The sequence below is a fragment of the Otolemur garnettii genome, unplaced genomic scaffold (assembly GCF_000181295.1).
Source record: "Otolemur garnettii isolate 467f Iridium unplaced genomic scaffold, OtoGar3 scaffold00003, whole genome shotgun sequence".
Taxonomy (NCBI): Eukaryota; Metazoa; Chordata; class Mammalia; order Primates; family Galagidae; genus Otolemur; species Otolemur garnettii.
In genome coordinates, this window is record NW_003852398.1 from 3,301,705 (window position 1) to 3,320,980 (window position 19,276).

A 19,276-nucleotide genomic window follows, 5' to 3' on the forward strand; every position below is an offset into this window, starting at 1 on the left:
TGCAAAAGCTATTAAATGTTCTAAAGTTCTTAATAAAAGAACTAGACAAAATCTTTCAAAATACTAAGATATAGACTGCCAATGCTAATGAAAGTTTAAGATACAATTGGAAAAAATACAATTGTAAGACTTCCCTTCAGGAAAATTGATAATTCTTCTAAATCTTTTGTCTGTCTTGGGTTGCATCTATAGTTCGTTCAAAAGGAGTACTAAGACTGTTCAAAATCTTTCACAAGATGGCAGCATCCGAAGCTCAGTAGGTAGGGCCCTGGCCGCATACACTGAGGCTGGCAGATTCAAACCAGGCCCAGGCACACTAAAAACAACGACAACTGCAACAACAACAACAAATAGCCGGGTGTTGTGGTGGACATCTGTAGTCCCAGCTACTTGGGAGGTTGAGGCAAGAGAATTGCTTAAGTCCAAGAGTTTGAGGTTGCTGTGAGCTGTGATGCCACAGGACTCTACCCAAGGTGACAGCCTGAGACTCTGTCTCAAAAATAAAAAATAAAAAATAAACTCTCCCAAGAACCAAAGCTGTATTTGTAATTACTTTAATTTCATGACTCAAGGTCACATTGCTAATTAGAGTTTAGAGTCAAACTTTTGTTTAAAAAAAAAATTACATTTATTTTATTTTATTTATAGATTTAAAAAACAGCTCTCTATATTAAATAATTATACTCAAACTTAAATCTGTCTGGATCCATAGCCTATGCTTTACTGTATTTTTTATACTCACAAAATAATCTTTCTTAATAATTATTTGTATTTCACCTTCAGAAACTGATTAAAAATAAGATCTACACCTTTATCTTTCTATTCATGAAGTATTTTCTGAAAACTTGAACGTGGAACTCATTCTATTTCAATAATAAAAAATGTGATGAGAATTTACACTAAATTTGAATTAAAAATACACATATTACTTTAAATTTATTTTGGTAAAAACATTTTTAATTTCTGCAAAACTCTTTTGAACACTTAAACAAAATAAAATTAGTTTTATCACAAAAATTAAAATGAATGCTCACTTTCTAGGCTCTCTGCCTTAAAGAGAAACACTTTATTCCTATTATCTTATCTGCAATGAGATACGTATGTATAATACAGTGCTGAAAATGTGACAATGAACCTTCAAGCTTATTTTCCTTTTAGTAAGACAAAGAAAAGTCATAAGGAAAATGAATTTAGACTGTAAAATTAAAACCCAATTTAGACTGTAAAATTTTAAGACTAATTTTCCCATCTCCTTCTCATGAACTGATAATACCTGCAAGTTCTCAAAAGTTTAAATCCATGGACTAAGTAGCATCTTTCTAGTTATAACTAGCAACAACCACATTCACTAGGCTTGCAATAAACAGGTTTTTCCTGAAATATGTTGGAGCAATGTGCTGATCATATTCCATGGCTTCTCTGAAGACTGTAACAACAACAAAAAATCAAAAAACTCTGCCCCAGAATTAGTTTCTATTCCATCAGAAAAGCAATTAAATCTAGTTAAGAGGCTTCCTGCAAAGAGTGGGAAATTTATAGCTGGTAGGCTTTTGTTCAGTATCTTGATTCTCCTAAAGCTAGACCCATCCACCTCACACTTCAAATATAAAAAAATTAGTCTCTTCCCTTCTAAGTCAAAGAAAAATGTTCCCTACACAGACACCTCTCTTGGGACTATATATTGTATTAAGAAACAAGAAAATGTAATCAAGTTGCATATTAGACAATTTTAATAATTCACCATGACTTTCAGAAGTCTTAACAGTGCAGCAACTTTTCATTTACAAATATAAGATGCAGTATATAATTTAAATGATCCATACACAGACAAAACTAGGAGAGTTATTAAAGTGACATGGATTATTTTTCTGATTAAGATAATTTAACACATCAGAGGTGCTCATGTCTAAAGTAAGAGCATATGGGCTCCAAGGAAATTCTTAAACCGTTTCCCTATTAAGTTTTAGGATAATGTTTGTAACATACATAGAGATTTTGTCTTTTCTTTTTAAGCTAATGAAGATGGGAACATAATTGAGCTGTAGTTAAGAGGGTGTCAGCCTATATACTAGGCAATTCTCCTTTACTCTCCTTTAACGACTGAAGATCTAGGCAGCCCTCCAAAGAAATGTTATATTTAAATATAATTATTGGCAGGTGTCCAAATACAGTATTTGGTTTAGACATCAGAATTCCAAGATCTGTTTGGCAGGACAGGTAGGATTTCTTTTTTCCTTAAATCAAATCATGCCTACAGTCACATGAATATGGGCCTTGTTTTTTCATTTTGAAATCTGGGCAATAAAACCAAATGTAACAGGGTTGAGAAATCCTGGGAAACTGTAGGAAGTCAAATAACCTATGTGAAAGTGTCTAAATCAGTGCCTGGTACATAACATGTACTCAAAATTAAAACAAAAGTATTGATGAGTATTATTTAAGTTTAACATTTGAAGTTTATAAACAACTACGTTCTATTATTTTCTACTTCTAAATCTCGAACTACAATCAGCTTCTGATCATCATGTATGGCTGAAAAACCTTTCCTGTCATCTTACATGCTTCTAGAAGGTATTTCTCTCCCCCACAACCCCATATTATGATCATGTGAAGATTCAATGTAGTATAATAGTTAAGAGCTAAATCTTGTGAATAATAATTTCTGCCTCATAGAACTATTGAACGAATTAAATGAGTTAATACATGTAAAACACAACACAATAAGCACATAAGCTGTTATTAAATGCCTATTACTTCAGTTGTGTCTAAAAACAGGATTTGAAGCAGTCCATAAGAATTCATCTTATGAAATCTTAAGCTAAGCAAAAATAACCTAGAAACAAATTTTAATACAAAAAAATCTCCAAAATAAATTTTTTTCCCTCTATCAGTTGCTTAGGGGATTATTGACATACAGTAGAACCTCCATAGTTAACTACCTCCCTACACTGACCACCTCCTTAAGTCGATCTAATTTTCAGATTAGAGATGCACCACATGTGCACATCAGTATAGTAGGCCTAGTTCCTCATGTTGACAACTCCCGTATGTTGACCAATTTTTACGGTCCCTTGGGTGGTCAACTTACAGAGGGTTCTAAAATATTTGAAACTCTACTCATGATGGATAAATATGAATAAAAGGGAAGGAGAGAATGTTGAGATTAGACCAAAAAACTAATTTTAAAATGTTATCATTAATTTTAATTAACTCTCTGTATCTAAACCTGCAGCAAACAACAGTAAAAATCATTGTGGTTCATTTCAAATTAAAATAAATGTTGCCCAGTACAAGTTATACTTTGGGTAAATTATTTCTTTTAATATAACAATACCATGTGGTATACTTCAAGGTCTCTTTATAATACCTAAGGAATTCTTTTTAATGGCAATTGAAATTAAATTGCTAATATCTATAAAATTTCTTTCCTAAAATTAATAGTGCTAAAGTTATAAATTTAAATAAGACAGGAGAGTGCAGAAAGAAGAACGTAGATTATAGCTGTTAACAGTTTAGCTAAATTTCACAGTAGGTTGCTTTAGAATTTTAAGGAGCCTCAGTGATCACCTAGATCACACCCCACATTTTATGAAGAAACTGAGCCTCCCTAAATGCTGATTCTGATAGAGCCAATACCACAACCTAACTTCTGGCTCCCAGTCAAATAAACGTTCCATTTTTATTTTTTCAAATCAAATGTAACCCACGTTATTCATATCAACTCAAAAAGGACATTTTTGCCAAAAAACTAATTCCAAAGAATTATTGCTTTAAACACACACAAAGAGAACTGTATTCATTAAGTTAGAACTACAATGGTCAGTTTACTTCTTATGATTTTTTTCAAAACCCAATTAGCAGCTTCTTGACATAAGAGATTTTTTGAAATCACTTACTTCTCTTGTGACTTTCAAATTGCCCCATTGCTAGCTCTCTCTCCTTCAGCTTGTGCTCTTTCTTTCTCACTTTTTCCCTCTCTCTCCACACAAACACATCCACACACTCCTACAAATGGTGAGGATGGGGTGCAGAAATCAGCAATTGGCTTTCTAATCCTACCATATATGAGCCAGGAGCACTGATCCACCCTTTTTGCAGCCATAACAGATCACAATTTTAAGTGAACAGTTACTTTCTAACAATATCTTTTAGCATTAATCTTAGTCTTTCATTTCATAAATCACCTTAATGACCAAAGAAACTGATCAAAAAAATTCCATGCATTAAACACATTCTATTAGCCCAATAGGAGAAAATATTAACATGCATATATGCATATTTTATTCATTTTCTGGACTTTTCAATTTTCCCAAAGTGAAACTTTATCAAAAGGTAGTGAGGTGAGAATGGAAAACAGACCATGAGGTCACACAAATTCATTCTGTCAGACTATAACAGCAAAATAAGATCGAAAAGTATATTCGGTCCTGAGCTAAATCTTAATTCAGTTCAAATGTATAAAATGCCATCTTAGATTTCTAAAATAAGCAGTATATAAATAATTCATAAAAGTTATTGCATTAAATTTTCTTTAAACTTACTTTCAAAGGAATATTAAAAACAATTTTTTAAAAATAGACTTGAGTTTGTCAATGTCTTAAATGGCATTTTATCTGACCACCAAAGCACCAATTGCTCCATAGACTGAGTTAAAAAAAACTCTAAAATCAAATCCCAACAGCTTTTCAATAGGCAAAAAAATCATTTTGAAAAATCTAAAGCTAAATATAACCAAACATTTTAAGCTATACTGCACCTGAATCCTTAAGGAAGGCATAGAGATTTAACTCCTTGGACTATCATAAGGTTCTCATGACAAAAACATCCCCTCTCCCTCAACTCATTATTAATTGAAAAAGATCATTCTGCTTGTGCTAACATCATATTTGGGTATACTGCAACTGTTCTGTAATCTGTTAGCCCTCACAGAAAGATTTCTCAAACCCTCTAGCTGTAGCACATTTATATATGCACTCAAATATGTATACATATTTGTAAATTTTTTTTAACCTCAAATTTGTGCTCTTACCAGTTACATGCTTTTGGGCAAGTTATTATTTCTTTCTGATACTCAGTTTCCTCATCTGTAACATGAGGATAACAGAACTTACCTTGTGGGGTTGATGTGAGGACTGGATTCAATGTTAGCTTGTTACTACCCTATATATTTCTCAAACCCATATAAATGACCATATCCCCAAGTACATAAATTGAGGCATCTTATGTTCAGCTCACTATGAAATTCCTTTTATCTTATTTGTATCAACTAAACCGGCTGCTCATTAATTCAAAAACATCAAACAATGACTCTTGCCAGAATAAGGACGTATTGGTAGCAAGAAAGACAAGTGATCTTTGCCTAGCTCTATTTTTAGGAACAGTTTAATTATCTACCCCCCTAGTGTTAACACTGGAAAATAAACAAATGGGTGAAAGGCACAGAGTCACTCTGAAATCAACGGTTTCATAGTATTCAAAAATAAATGGGGATTAAGAAGTCATTTAGAGCATTTCTCTCTTACCAGAAGTCCTTACTCACATAAGGTAGGCCAAAATTTGCAAAGATTTAAGAGGAATTGCTGAATTCATCAATTCAGACTGTTTAAACCTCAAAGTTCAAAGAGGTTTAAAATGTAACCAACAAAAAACTTGTAATTCAATAGGTTTTCCCTGAATCAATACTTTAGAGTGTCAAAAAGCAATTTTTTTAGTTATTAAATTACTTCATATGGGCAGAAAACATTCATTGGTTTCCACAATGAAATATACCTACATATATACATACATATACATAAAATTTATTCTTATATAAGTAGAAAAAAAAACTGACCCTGATTCTCTTGTCAGGCAAGAAAGGTATTAATAATTCTGACATCACTAGATACTTGGTACTATATTCATAATTATCTATGGCAAGATTAAGGCTACAATTTAGAAAATTGCAAAAGAAACAGCTAAATACTTTGTTCCAAATTATACTCCTCTCCGGCTAAAATAAGCTCTAGTAATTAATTCATTTTTTATCTAAGAAGTGCTCTGATGTGAATAAGGACAAGTCAAACTCTCTAGTTACAGATATTACACCATGCTATTTCCTTATTCATCTTAATCTATTAATGGAACATAATCTTACCGGAAAAGGAAAAATGTTGTCAGCTCTGTTCAAGCTATCTTCCATCCAGGATTTAGGCGCAAAGGCAGAGCTGGGCCGAGCATACTTCTGGAGCTGAATATGATTGCTTGCAAAATTTTTCTTCAAAGGCGAGATGGAGTTCAGGGGTGTTATTCCACCATTCAGCCCTCTGCGGTGATCTCGGCCTTGGGAACCTCCCCAACCACCATATCCACCACCTCCTGGGCTCCAGGAAGAAGAGGGTGTTGGAGAGGGACTCTGGTAGCTGCTCCATGGAGAGGGGGGCTTGTTAAGATTATTCGCCAAATGAGGCAGCTGGTTAAAAGCAGCATTTCTATGTGTGAACGGTGGGGGATGGGGACTGGCAGGAGACCTCCTTTGCTGCTGATGCTGGCTGTGATGATGCTGGAAATGAGGGTGATGAGGGTGGTGCTGCGAGAGAGGCCCAATCTGAGGAGAGAAGCTGCCTCCAAAGCCAGGACTGACATGATGGGGAAAATTTTGAAACAACAGAGCACCGTTATTAGCTGAAGCTGCAGGGACCCCTCCCTGATGAAAGAAACTTGCATCTTCATTGATTATTGTAGAGGAAGAAGGTGCTATCGCTGCTGACCAGTTACTGAAACCAGTAAGAGACGATGCACTAGATGTCAAGGGTTGGGTCGAAGTACCTAGCCCCGTGGCTTCTTGATAATCAAATCCCGTCAAGACTGGAGATTCAATTCTTATTTTCTCTTTCCCATTGCCATTTTCCGAAGAATTGTCCCCTTGATTTTCTTCTGCTTTTGCCTTCTCTGTTTCAGGCAGTATTCCAGCTTCCTGACCAGGACACGGGGAAAGCTGCTGCTTTTCTAAGGGGTCTTGCTGTTCCTGTTGCTGACTTTTTGCTTTTTCTGACCCCAAGATTTCATCCTGAATGTTATGGGTAGCTGGAGCAGGAAAGAGCCAAGCTGACCCAGCACTGCTACCATTGGCAGCTGTGTTATTATTTATAAAAGCAGCAGGGCTGGGGGTGGCATTTTGGTGATGGTGAGGAGGCTGCAGATGTGGATGGAATCTGACTGGAAAAGCAGATTTATTCCCAGTATTGCTTTGCACTAGCACTCCAAACCCGTAATCCCCCATTTATTATTTTTAGGATAGAATCTCACAATAAAAAACGATAATCTGATGTCTCAACGCCTTTTTCTCTCTACTCAAAATTTAAGTTGTTTGCTTGAAATGTCTTATTTATAGCTACCTCAAAGATTGTAGCTTATCACCCTAAATTGTTCCGATTTGGAATTCTGGTCTCTGCAAGAAAAAGAAAAAACTAAAAAAAATCTCTTAAAACACTGACATGGATCCAATTGGGCTTATTTCTAGGAGGGAATAAAAATGAAGAGGGTAAAAATCAAGTCTTTGGTTAGTAAAATAGGCGCTTTCTTTTTCCAAAGGAAAATGTACATGAATGACAAAAACACAGCTTCTCAAGCATCTATGGATGTAGAAGAATAAGCATTGCGCAGAGTAAAAATATATATATATAATTTAACAATCACATATGGTCTTTCTCAGCAGTTTAGATTCGATTCACTCACATAAAAATTAGAATAGGGCTACAGGGAGAATACGTTCTTTTCTTGGCAGTTTGGTTAAAAAAAATCAGGAATAATTTAAGAACATTATATATTATATATTTATATATATATATAGATTATATTAGGTTATCTGGGGTAGGAGGTGAATTCCTAATTCCTGGTTGCGGGAGAGGAAATCAGCTTTGACTAATGGAAAGATGATTGCAGGGAGGTTTCTGCTGTTCCTGGTCCTGTTTCTGCTCTTTCGCAGAGTGCAATTTTAGCCTCTGGGACTGCTCCTGAGGCTCCGGGTGCAGATCTTGCTGTGGTCGCTGTTCCTGGGCTCCCCTCGGCTTCCTCTCCCCCATGAAAGGGGTTGGAAACACCCGTTTCTCCCTCTTGGGGGGTGGGGAGAGGTCGCAATCAGGAGGGATTAGCGAGATTCGACGAGGGCGACCTGACGGCCCGGCGGTGCGGACACCAAGGGGGCGACCTGGAAGGTCCTGTGGTTTCTGCCTCTTCCCCTCTCTGCGGCTCCGGGGTTTTTTTCCCTCATGGGACCCAGAGGCGGTTTGTTCAGTTCTCTCAGTTCGATTCTCCGCAGGGGGTGAAAAAAAGAGGAGAAAAAAAGGATAACCCCAATACCGTAGTTATTCTAAAGGAGACGAGCCTCCCCCCCTTGGCTAGCTCTCTCTTTTTTCCCAGGTTTTTTTAAAACTATAATTTAGAAGGCTTTTGTTTCTCCTCACGGTTGCTGGGCCGTCGTTGCCGCCGCCGCCGCTTTACCCCGGTCTTGTAGTCCCCGCTGTCGTCGTGGACTCCACCTGGCTTTTCTTTTTCTTTCCTTCTTCCTCCTCTTCCTTCTCTGCTCTCGCCAATGCCGCCGTCGCCGCTACCGCCGCCGCCGCCGCCGCCACCACCTCCCGGCGCCCGGGTCCCGGAGCCGCGGCTGAGTCCTTCTCCTCAGGACCGAGCCGAGTGAAATGACAACCAGCTGGAAAGACCAAGAGACACTTCCGGTTCGAAGAGGGAGGGGTGGGGTAGCATGAACACCCCACCCCCCTGCCAGAAGACCAATCATCTGTTAAAACTCAAACACGACCACGCCCCCTAGGCTCAGAGCCCCTCCCAGGAAGGTCGAAAAGTTACCTCGAGAGACGCCCCTTCCGTCTGCGGCTCGCCCAGTGAAGCCTGGAACCTGGAACCCTCTTTCCCGACCCAGACTGAGCACAGCTGGTCGCCATCTTTTTTATGGGCAAAGGAGTCCTTCGGTATTTATCTTCCCCAAGTGGGCTTTGCAAGAGGAGCAATAGGCGACGCGCCAAAGAGAACGGATTCCTCGTGCACTACAGCGCAGAGTCAAGATGTTAGCGATCAAAGCGGCGACCCAAGAAACCGAGAAAGAGAGAGAAGACTGCCCACAGTAAAGGTGGTGCCCCAGGCGTCACGTGCTCTGGCCCGAGCTCCGCCCCAGAGGGATCTGGAAGGGAAGATGGGTGGTCCCAGCCCCCGAGCGGTGCCTAGAACTGCGTGTGCCCTTGCCGAGAACGTAGACTGCGCGGGGGACTTTCCCTTCATCTTCCCTTCACCTACTGGCACCCTGACTCCTCCAGTCTGTCTTAGACTCACATCTGAAACAGTCTCCCAGATAGAGATGCAGCTGCTGTAGGCGTCGGTGGCAAAGCCCCCATCTCGTTCTGTTCTAGTCCACTTTACACTTTTTAAAAATTGAAGTCTGATGTTAGTGCTCCCTCCCCAATCTCTTCTATGGCTGCTTGTAGAAGGCCAAACTCCTTGGTATGGTTTTTAGCCTTACTATACCTTAAGGGCAATGTAATACCTTAACATCTTACCTTCCTCCAAACATACTCTCAATGCCTTTTTACACGTCTTTTCCTCTCTTCTCCTTTCGGGAAGGTTCTTTTTATTTTTAAGAATCAATTCAAAATCTACCAATAGTGTTTTCTGAATTCTCTCAAGCGTCCGCAGCCCTGTGTCTTGTTTATCACACTATATTGGAATATTTTTTATCTCCCAGACCTCTGCTTGACTCTGGGCTCTTTGAGGAGAGGACAGTGCAGCTACCAAGCATCAGTGAATGGATCTCCAAAACATGAATGAACAAACAGGCAAATAAAACTTTCCTCCAGAGTGGTTTCCCGGACTGACCCTCATCTCCAGTGAATGTAGAATCCTGTCTTTTAATTACAGCTGGTTGTCAGCAGGTTAGTTTCTTGAGGGCAAAGTCTGTGTCTGATTTATCTTTATGTCTCCAGTGGCCAGCAGAGAGTCTGGCACAGAGCAGACTACCGACATGTTTATTGAAAGAACAAACAGATGTTCTGTGCCCGGTGGATTGTTGAGGATATTTTGGAGCTACCAATTCTTCTCAGGGAATAAAATGGCCATGACTTGGAGGAAAGAGTACCTTTGGAGCCTAATAGCACTGAATTTGAACCCCAGCTCTGCCATATCCTGTGTGCATCCCTGAGCATCACCTCTACAAGCCTTCATAGATACCTTGATTCCTCATAGGTGAAACATAGCTGATATTTCCTCCCTCGGTATATTTATAAATTACATAAGATACATGAGAAGTTCTGGGCTGATAAGAGGTGTTCAAAAATGTAAGTTCCTTTTTAACATGGTAAGTACAGAGAACTAGTTCACAAGCGTCTTTTGCCTAAAAGCATACAGGAGGGACTCTAGGTACCTGTCTTGGTTTGTGGAAAGATAAGGCACACTCAGGGCCATAGTCAGGTGCTTCCAGGGCAGTCTGAGCTTTTCAGGCTATAGGTTTGGGCTGGTCTGAAGCAAGGTGATTATTGGAGACATCAGTCAGGCTTCTGCTTAGGGACTGGAAGCATGGGAGAGAAGGGGGAAATCGATTCTCTTGATTCAATTGCCTACTCAGAAACCTAGGATACCCAGCCAGGGCTGCCCTCCTCGAAAACATTCTGGCTTCAGAAACTGTCCCGTGGTAACCATGACAACAATTCAGCAGCTCCATTTAGGATCTCCAAAGGGATCTATAGTTGCAGATGAGTGCTGGCTTGAACATTCTGTTGGCAGAAGAGAGCCCTTCTCATGAAGCATGCTCAGCAGGAAGCTATGGGTTGCAAGGAAAGCGAGCTCTGCCCTAACATTGGTATTACCAAATAATAATAATAAAAGGCTCCCTCCCTGTCCAGTGCAGTGAGGGCTGACACTCCGTCAGAGATGTTACAGGCTAGGAAATGCGTGTACCCTGATGGCTACTGCCCAGTCCCCTCTGCGGTTTGAGGTCAACCACACCCAGAACCTAGAACCTTCCAGGAAGAAGGGCATCAATATCTCCTTCACCAGCCTCTTTTAAAGCTTGGCAGGCAATATAAATCTCACACCATTATCACACAGGGTGAACTCTCCACCACTCCAGCTCTATCCACCAGGGCTCTTGAAGCACACCCTGTCAGCATTCTCCTGACCGCCTACACCCCATCTCCCTAGGGGCCTGTGTAATGTCTAGTGATCAGGACCACCACCCAAGTTGGCCAGGTTATGCACTGTGCAGCTCCATAAGGCCCGACAGACTGGTATGTGATTACTGCCCACTAGAGTTGTACAATATAGCAGCCCTGCTTCAATTAATATCCATAAGACGCTACTCCAAATTACACTAGCATGTGCTTATTGCATACAGAAATATTTAAAGCAGTTGATCATCCCAGGAGCATTCTGTAATTGAATTGAAGGACATGATGTCCTTGGTGTTGGTTTTGGTTGGTGAGCTATAGTGAAAAGACAAGTCTGGGCAAGTATATGGTCCAGTACTTCAAGATTGATTCTCAGGAGTTACTTTACCTAGCAATGTTAATAAACATTCTAATCTAATAGTGGAATACGTATTTCAATGAAACTAAAAAATAATAATAATATCCAAAGGCAGGTCCTATGAAGGAAGAGAGAAAGATGAAATTACTTTTAGAATATCCTTTTTTTCAAGAGTAACTGGAAGTTCACTGCCACAAGGCTAGCTAGTTTTCTTAAACCCCACTTCTGATCTTCATGCTTCAGTATTGAAAAGTGTGCATGTTTACTCAGAAAACACCTTTTTTTTTTAACAACTAATTGCTGGGTTGCTGTTCTCCATGTGTTTGTTATTTTGCAGACCTGTTCAAGCCCTCTGCATTTTAAACACTATTTTTCTTATGCCTTCTCATGTGAGGTATTATCATTAACACAGAGCGGATAGTTAAACAAGCCATTTTGGTGGAGAGTGCTAAAGCCAGTTTCTCTGATGCATTGTTATTGAATAAATGGTTTGGAAAGGTCCAGCACACAGATATGCTTCCCTTGAAGTCCCTGTAAACTGGCAATGATTTAGGTGATCTAGAACAGAAGATTGAGCTTCCAAACTGTGGTGTGCATTGTATTGGGATGACTTGGATTCTTTTGTGGCTCCAGCGACCTATGTAGATGGACTGCTGACCTGGATTACCCTTTGCTGTTTTGATTGGACACACTTCACTTCCTCTATCAAAGTCGTGGCCATGTTGCTGAAGAGTTGCCATCTCACACTCTATGGGGAGGCTGGAGAGTTTTTACCTGCAATTCTGGGAAAAGAATAACTTTTCAGACCTTCCAGGGAAGTTGTGGAGTCCAGAAGTCAGAAAGCTGCGAGTCAGAGACCACAATTCTAGCCCCAACATAGTCATAAACTCGTAGTCATTGGTCCAGTTAGTCTGATGATTTCCATATGGCCATGATTTGTAGTACAGAGTTTTGATTCTAAACTCTTAAGCAAAAATGTGCAAAGAAATTTATCCCTGTGGGTTAGAAAACCACTAAACATTATCCTTTCCTTTTATATCCAAATTTCTTACTCTCATGTTCTTAGAATATAGGTATATGTTACTAAACTACAATGATATAAGTTGATTCCTAATCATCCTACCTCAAACTATAGAGTGCATCAGTTCTCACAAGAGGTCAGCAAATACAGATTCTCCAGCCCTGTTCCAAAGGTATTCTGATTCAGCTTTCTCATAAAAAAAAAATGGTATTTTCTCATAAAATTATAAAGTACAAGAGATTTCTTACTATAATGTAAGAAGTCTCCAAAACAAAATAAGAATGGCTAAAACAAGATAGTCCCTTTCTTACATAAAAGAAGTTTGGAAGAATTAATATAGAGCTGCCAGGTGGCTTCAAGGTGTCACCTGAACAGCTTCCTTCCATCTCATTGCTCTTCCCTCCTTAAAGTGTGACTTCCCCATTATGATCCGAGATGACTGATAAAGCTCTGGCTACCATGTCTGCATCCCAGACCAAAGGACAGAGAAAAAGATGAAAAAAGGCATGATCCTTCTCTTTGAGGAAACTCTTCAGAAGATTTAAACATCACTTCCATTCTCTGCCCATTGCCATAACTTGTGGCAAAATAGGTTAGGAAGTAAGGTCTTCTGAGTGCCAACGTTTTTAGTTAAAAATTGGAGTTCTATGACTAAAGAAGAAGGGGGAGATGAATATTTGAAAATGAGGTACTGAGACCCATCAAGGTTTAGCAACTGACTCGAGGTCCTATAGCCAAGTCAATGCCCTCTATTTGCAGTTGAGGAAACTGAGACCCAGGGAAAGGTCTTGTCTAAAATAACCCAGTTGTTTGGCCCAGGTGTCTTGACTCAGAGCTCTGTGCCTGCCCACTGATCCTTGAGTTTTAGCATGCATCGGAATCACCTGGAGAACCAGTTAAACCAGACTGGAATTTCTGATTTAGTAGATACAGGGTGGAGCCAAGAATTTGGATTTCTAACAAGTTTCCAAATTTCATCAGGCAGTTGCTGATGGTTGGATGAACCAGTCCACAGGCCCATCAGTGTTTAACAAGGGGTCTCCAATTCCATGTGGCTCCCATAACTCTCCCTGCCAGCCCTAGTCTTCCCTCCTCCCATGTTCTGCTCATTTAATGGTACCATGATTCATTCTTTTAGTGGCCTAAGCTAAACCTAAGAGTCATCCCAAATTCCTCCGTCTCCCTCTCCTTCCTCTGAAAGTTTGTACCAAAGTTTTCTTCATTTTCTTTTCTTAGCATCCCCTTTTCCTCTCCATCTCCTACTTTGGTTCAAGTCTGATTATTTCTTACCTGAATTTTTTCATGTGTGCAAAAGCTATCTTCAGGCTTGATGTCTGGCCTGAATCTTCCTTTGGGGAGACTAATTACATTCCTTTATTGCTCACTTTCACTGGCTCCCTGAGGTACTCAACCATAATTTTCAAATTTCTGTGATTTTCATTCCAGCATCACAACTTTTGCCATATTGCTGTAACTTCTGCACTATCATTTATTTAAGTATGTAAGTTGACTGAATTTTTTTTAAAAATTGAAGATATATGTCCAAGGAAACTTGATTTACTACCCAAAATAAAAAAAAATACTACTATTACTTTCTATAACCATGAGGTAATTATCAAAATTAAGACAATGAAAACAAAATAATGATATTGAAATTCTCCTAGATCCTGTATGCATATCAAAAGCCTTGAATCTGTGAATTTTTTTCTCTTTATTAAACAGGAAGATTATTAACATTAGAGAGAGAGGCTGATGAATTTCTAGTTCAGTTTCGAAAGGTCTCCTTTATGTAATTTGAAGGGCTAAGGGAGAATAGGCAAAGAACTGAATTTCTCTTTGTGCAATTCAAGATTATGGACTGCTTTGTGTGTGTGCTGCCTGCAGTAATCTCGTGTACCCCCCTGGAAGAGGACTTATTGTTTGGAAAGTACTGCCAAACTCCTTTAACATGGCACCAGGGCTCTAGACAATCTGGCACCTGCCTGGAATGTTGGCATCATCTCTTGCAACTCTCCACAAGCATTGCTCCAAGAACCCTGAAAAATTTGAGTTTCCACAAAACTGCAGTAAGTCACAAATGTCATTTGCTGCAGGTAACAGAGCGCTTCAGGCAGTGACAGGTTACTTTTCTCACATATTAAGAAGGCTGGAAGTAGGTGGTTGCCATGCTAGTAGACCAAGAATGTCCGAGCTCTGGGTGGAATCTCTGGACATTCTTGGCCTTCCATCCACAGTCTGAAGATGTCTGTCACAGTTTCAGTCATCACACAGTGGCATTCAGAAGCAAGAAACAGCAGGTTGCAAACAGCTTGGAGTTTCTCATCATGAACTTTTCTCTGATCAGATAGGAAAGGTTTTTTCCCAAAGGCCCGCCAGCATACTCCCTGTTATATCTTTTTGGTCTGAACAGAGTTCCATGCTTTCATCTAGACCAGACGTGAGCTTACCTTCCCTGAGACCTTCCCTTCTGCTAGCAAAGAAGAAAAAGCCTTCAGAGGAGTCACAGGTGTCTCCATACTCACCATGCAATCACTTAAGTCCTTTCTATGTGTGTATATTTATTATTTGTTCATTTATTTATCTATGTATTATTTATTTATTTTTGAGACCGAATCTTACCCTGTCTCTACCCCATGGTAGAGTGCCATGGCATCATAGCTGATAGCAACCTCAAAGTCTTGGGCTTTAGAAACCCTCTTGCCTTAGCCTCCCTAGTAGCTGAGACCATAGGTGGCTCCCACAACACCCAGCTGGTTTTTCTCTTTTTAGTAGAGACAGGGTCTTACTCTTGCTCAGGCTGGTCTTTAACTCCAGAGCGCAAGCAATCCACTGGCCTCCACCTCCCAGAGGACAGGGATTATAGGCATGAGCCACTATGCCCAACTATGTGCAAGATGTTTAAACACCTTTTTTTGTTTTGTTTGTCCAGCAACCTCCTACTCAAGCTTGCTTCTTTGTGGCCTTCCCTGATCCCTAAGCAGAGGTAGGCATTTTCACCTAGGCTGGCATAGACACTTGGCCACATAAATTGACTGTTATGTAATTGACTAGGTCCTACCCACAGTGTGCTCCAAATCAGGAATTCTTTTTTTTTTCTTTTGCATCCCCTGAGTCTAGCATTATACCTAGCACATAGTAGGCCTATGAAAGGAGTGTTGAATTTAGGTCGAATTAATTTTTTTCTTTCTTCTGTAACTCCAAGCAATAAATATTATGTTGAATTTAATAACAGGCATACTTTGGTACATTTTGCAACTAGTGCTCTCAATTGTATTGTTGTTTTGTGTTGTTTCGGAGGAAAATAGAGTAATTCCTAACAGCACATGTGAAGTTATTATTGGCGTAAAACTTCAACCACACTGCTGTTCACAGCAAAGCAGTTACTGTAAATCCTGGGGAGTGATTTTACAAACTTAGTAAGCCGTTTCCATCTTGTGCAAGACACATTAAACAGGATAATAGCTTCATTTGGCCGAATCATTTTAGGTACAGTTCCACCATTGCATTAAGCTAGTCTTTATTGATATACTCTCAATGTTAAACAGCTTCTTAATGAAGTGGATTGCCTTGGAGCCTGTGGATAGTGCATGCCACGCACACACATCCATACGTACACACAGAGTTACCACCACCCCAAAGCAACTGCAGAGGCAGTGATCGTATAATATTAATAAGCAATATCACATACAGTTGGATATGCCAGTTTCTAATTTAGTCAAGTTGATTCTCAGTAATGGGCTTCTTGAAATGACCTAGCCCCCACAAAAGTACCTTCAGGTTCAACAACCCATGTAAAATATAATAAATGTATAAATAATTTAGTGAGGGAAATAGGTAGCATTATGGCCACATTTCTGTGCTGCCATTATTTAAAAGCCTGGCAGCTTGGTAGTTGAAACCGCTATGTCCAGGGGTGTTGTAATTCACCATTTGCTCAGAGTTGAAATGAGGCAGAGGAGAGCGCCAGGCCCCTGGCTCATTTTTTATTTAGAGGCAATTTTTTTAATTCATTCAGCCATTTAAGTTCTAAAAATAGAAAGAGGGGGAAAATAAATGCACTTCAAATTTAGAAGTTTAGAGACTGCTGGGAGTCTCATTAGATGGGGTCTGAGATACATTTTTTAAGCAATGTTCTACAAACTTGTTAATGCATGATGAGAGTTTAGAAATTAGTTTCCTTGTGTGTGTGTATGTGTGTGTTTCTTTTTAAGCCATATATAGTGATTTTCCAGGCAGTGTTTTTCAAGGTCTAGTACTTTGTATATTCAGATACATAATTTGTGTTATATTGTTGTACTACTTGTATTATTTTTTATTCACTCAACATTATTTTTAAATGGATTCAGTATTTTCGAAATTAAGTAAACAAGTTAAAAGGAACATTTTGTATCACTAATGTTAAATGAAAAATCAATATAACATGCCATAAATAGGTGCTATAATTTATTTTTTCTAAGACATGCAGAAATAAATGCATATTGAGTTAACTGAGTGTCTAGTAATCAAAATAGACAATTCATCTGTGTACTAAGTCCAAAAGCAACTCCAGGACAGGTAGGGAAGCACTGGCTTATAGGTTAGGAACACAGGGTTCTCAAATCCAACAAAACTGGTTCAAGTCCCACTTCTGTCATTTGCCAGCTGATTGACTTGTAATGAAGTCTTTTTATCTCTCTTACTCTCAGTTGCTGCATCTAGAAAATGAATATAAAAATTGTTGAGCAGTTAGTTAAAAAGATTGTCTGAGGGAGTATGTGTAAAACTCTTAGCACAGCTTCTACCCTGTAGCAAATGAACAAAAAATACCAGCTCTGATTATTATTAATCTGTTATTGGGGAGATGTGAGGCGTTGCAGAGAACTAAACATCAATGCATTCAGTTCAGAACAAACAAAATGTACTCAGTGTCACCACATGACAGGCTCTGTGGTAGGCCCCAGGGATGGGGAGATAATTCTTGAAGCAGCAGCCATGGAAAGAGATAATAGCTGCAGTGTATGAGCAGTACAGTGAGAACCATGTGCCCAGGTGAAGATGGCAGGTCAGAGAAGGAAAATACGATCAAAGCCAGAACAGATGCCTACATCAGGTCTTTTCTGATAGCTAATAGGCACATACATCAGTACTGGAAGGTGCCAAGTCATTTGGATTTCTGCTGGGGAACAGAAGATGCATGAAATTCAAACATATACACAGCCATAGAGACATATCACTGTTTACTTACCAGCTCAAGTGACATTAATGAATTGGAGGATATCATTTTCAGAACTAATAGTGGCCAAGTAACATGTAGATGGAACTTGATTTTCTTTCCTTCCATAGAGGTCACACACAGGTGACTTACAAATATTTTTAATGTGGCCTACAGAGCAATTTTAGTATTATTATTATTACTTGTTAACATGTAATAATGCAAAAATTAACATGTAAGAGTTATGCAATTTAATAAGAAAATCCAGATTTGTGTCTTCTCCTCAAAAGGTAGTTGTGGCCATGGGGATCCATGTTCCCAGGTATAATAATTTGGGGCTGGAGTTGAGCAGCTGCTGCTGTCGTAAGATGAGGCATTTACTTTCCAATCTTCATGATCCCTACTTGGTCAGGTGATAGTATTGGCAAGCAGGGTCCCTGCCTTTGTTCCCATGCTTTAGAGAACGCCACTCTGCCTCTCTTCCAAATGTGCAGTGGAGTCTTACGAGCCAGTGATGCCAGCAGGTCCTCTTCTATGCCAGGCTGCTGGAATTCCCACCCTGAATGACCCAAACCTGCTTCCAGAGTCTGCAGAGACCTCTTCCTCAGTTAATTTTCCCCAGGGGTGAGGGACAACTTGCCAGAGTACACACCCCAGGAGCAAGAGATAGCCAAGAAAAGCTGGTTTAAAAACAAAAAAAAATTGTGGTGTGGGAGTGGAGAGGATGAAGCTGGGATGTGCAGGCCAGGGTGTCCACCCACCTGCACAAAGTCCCTTGCTGTGTGAAATGGAGTCAGGCATGGGACGAGAAGAAGAGCAGATGGTGTGTTGGGGGCGGGACCTTGGGCTGGGGACCAGTTTTTCCTATGTCATCATCTTCAGGCAAAGGAAATCCAAGACATCTGAGAATTCTGAATTTGAACTTGGCCTTTTAGATGGTTATAAAGATATATTTGTCAAGGTAAGAGACCAGAAGTTACTTAAATTTGATAACAACTTGCAAGTATTTAGACATATGGTAGGTGGGCTTCCATTTATATTTTTGTCCTGGGCCTCCAAATGTTAGCAAATATTAGGACTAGACCTGCTGGTGGATTCCAGTCCTTTCTCCTCTCTCTTTGCCTGGTCCTTGTTGATATTTGAATCTGTGGCTCTTACTAAGCTATAAGCTTTGGAGGGTGGGAAGTGTACCAGACTTGTTTACCGCTAAACCCTTTTCCCCTAGTACGGTCCCTGACACGTTGAATGTGTTACTATCAAATCTGAGAATTAATATATATTTTTAACTTTCTTGGAATTATTTTCTCCTATCATATACATGTGCACATCACAGAGTATTTAAAACTTTCTCCTTAGGAAATCATTAATAGCTGAACATGTTGGGTCATTTCTATTTTTCTGATTAAAATGAATTTATATACATAGAAAAACAATGTGGAAAGTTTAAGAGAGTAAAAATAAGAAGAAAAGAAATGCACACATCACCCCAACCCCCCTGGAACGACCATTATTAATATTTGGCTGTATTTATTTCTAGTCTTTCTCCCATACACTTCTTT

At 39.4% G+C, this 19,276-nt stretch overlaps 1 protein-coding gene across 2 annotated transcripts in view; it reads right to left on the reverse strand.

The window, feature by feature from the left end:
* CPEB4 (cytoplasmic polyadenylation element binding protein 4) overlaps window positions 1–8,687 on the reverse strand; it is a 79,540-nt gene extending 70,853 nt beyond the window's left edge. Inside the window, exon 1 of one of the 2 annotated variants that reach the window (XM_012808931.2) lies at window positions 6,134–8,687. In XM_012808931.2, the coding sequence (XP_012664385.1) occupies window positions 6,134–7,258 (1,125 nt within the window). In that variant the 5' untranslated portion in view covers window positions 7,259–8,687. The remainder of the gene's footprint in view (window positions 1–6,133) is intronic. The other variant, XM_003781931.3, reaches the window with a different exon arrangement.
* Window positions 8,688–19,276: the final 10,589 nt, after the last annotated feature.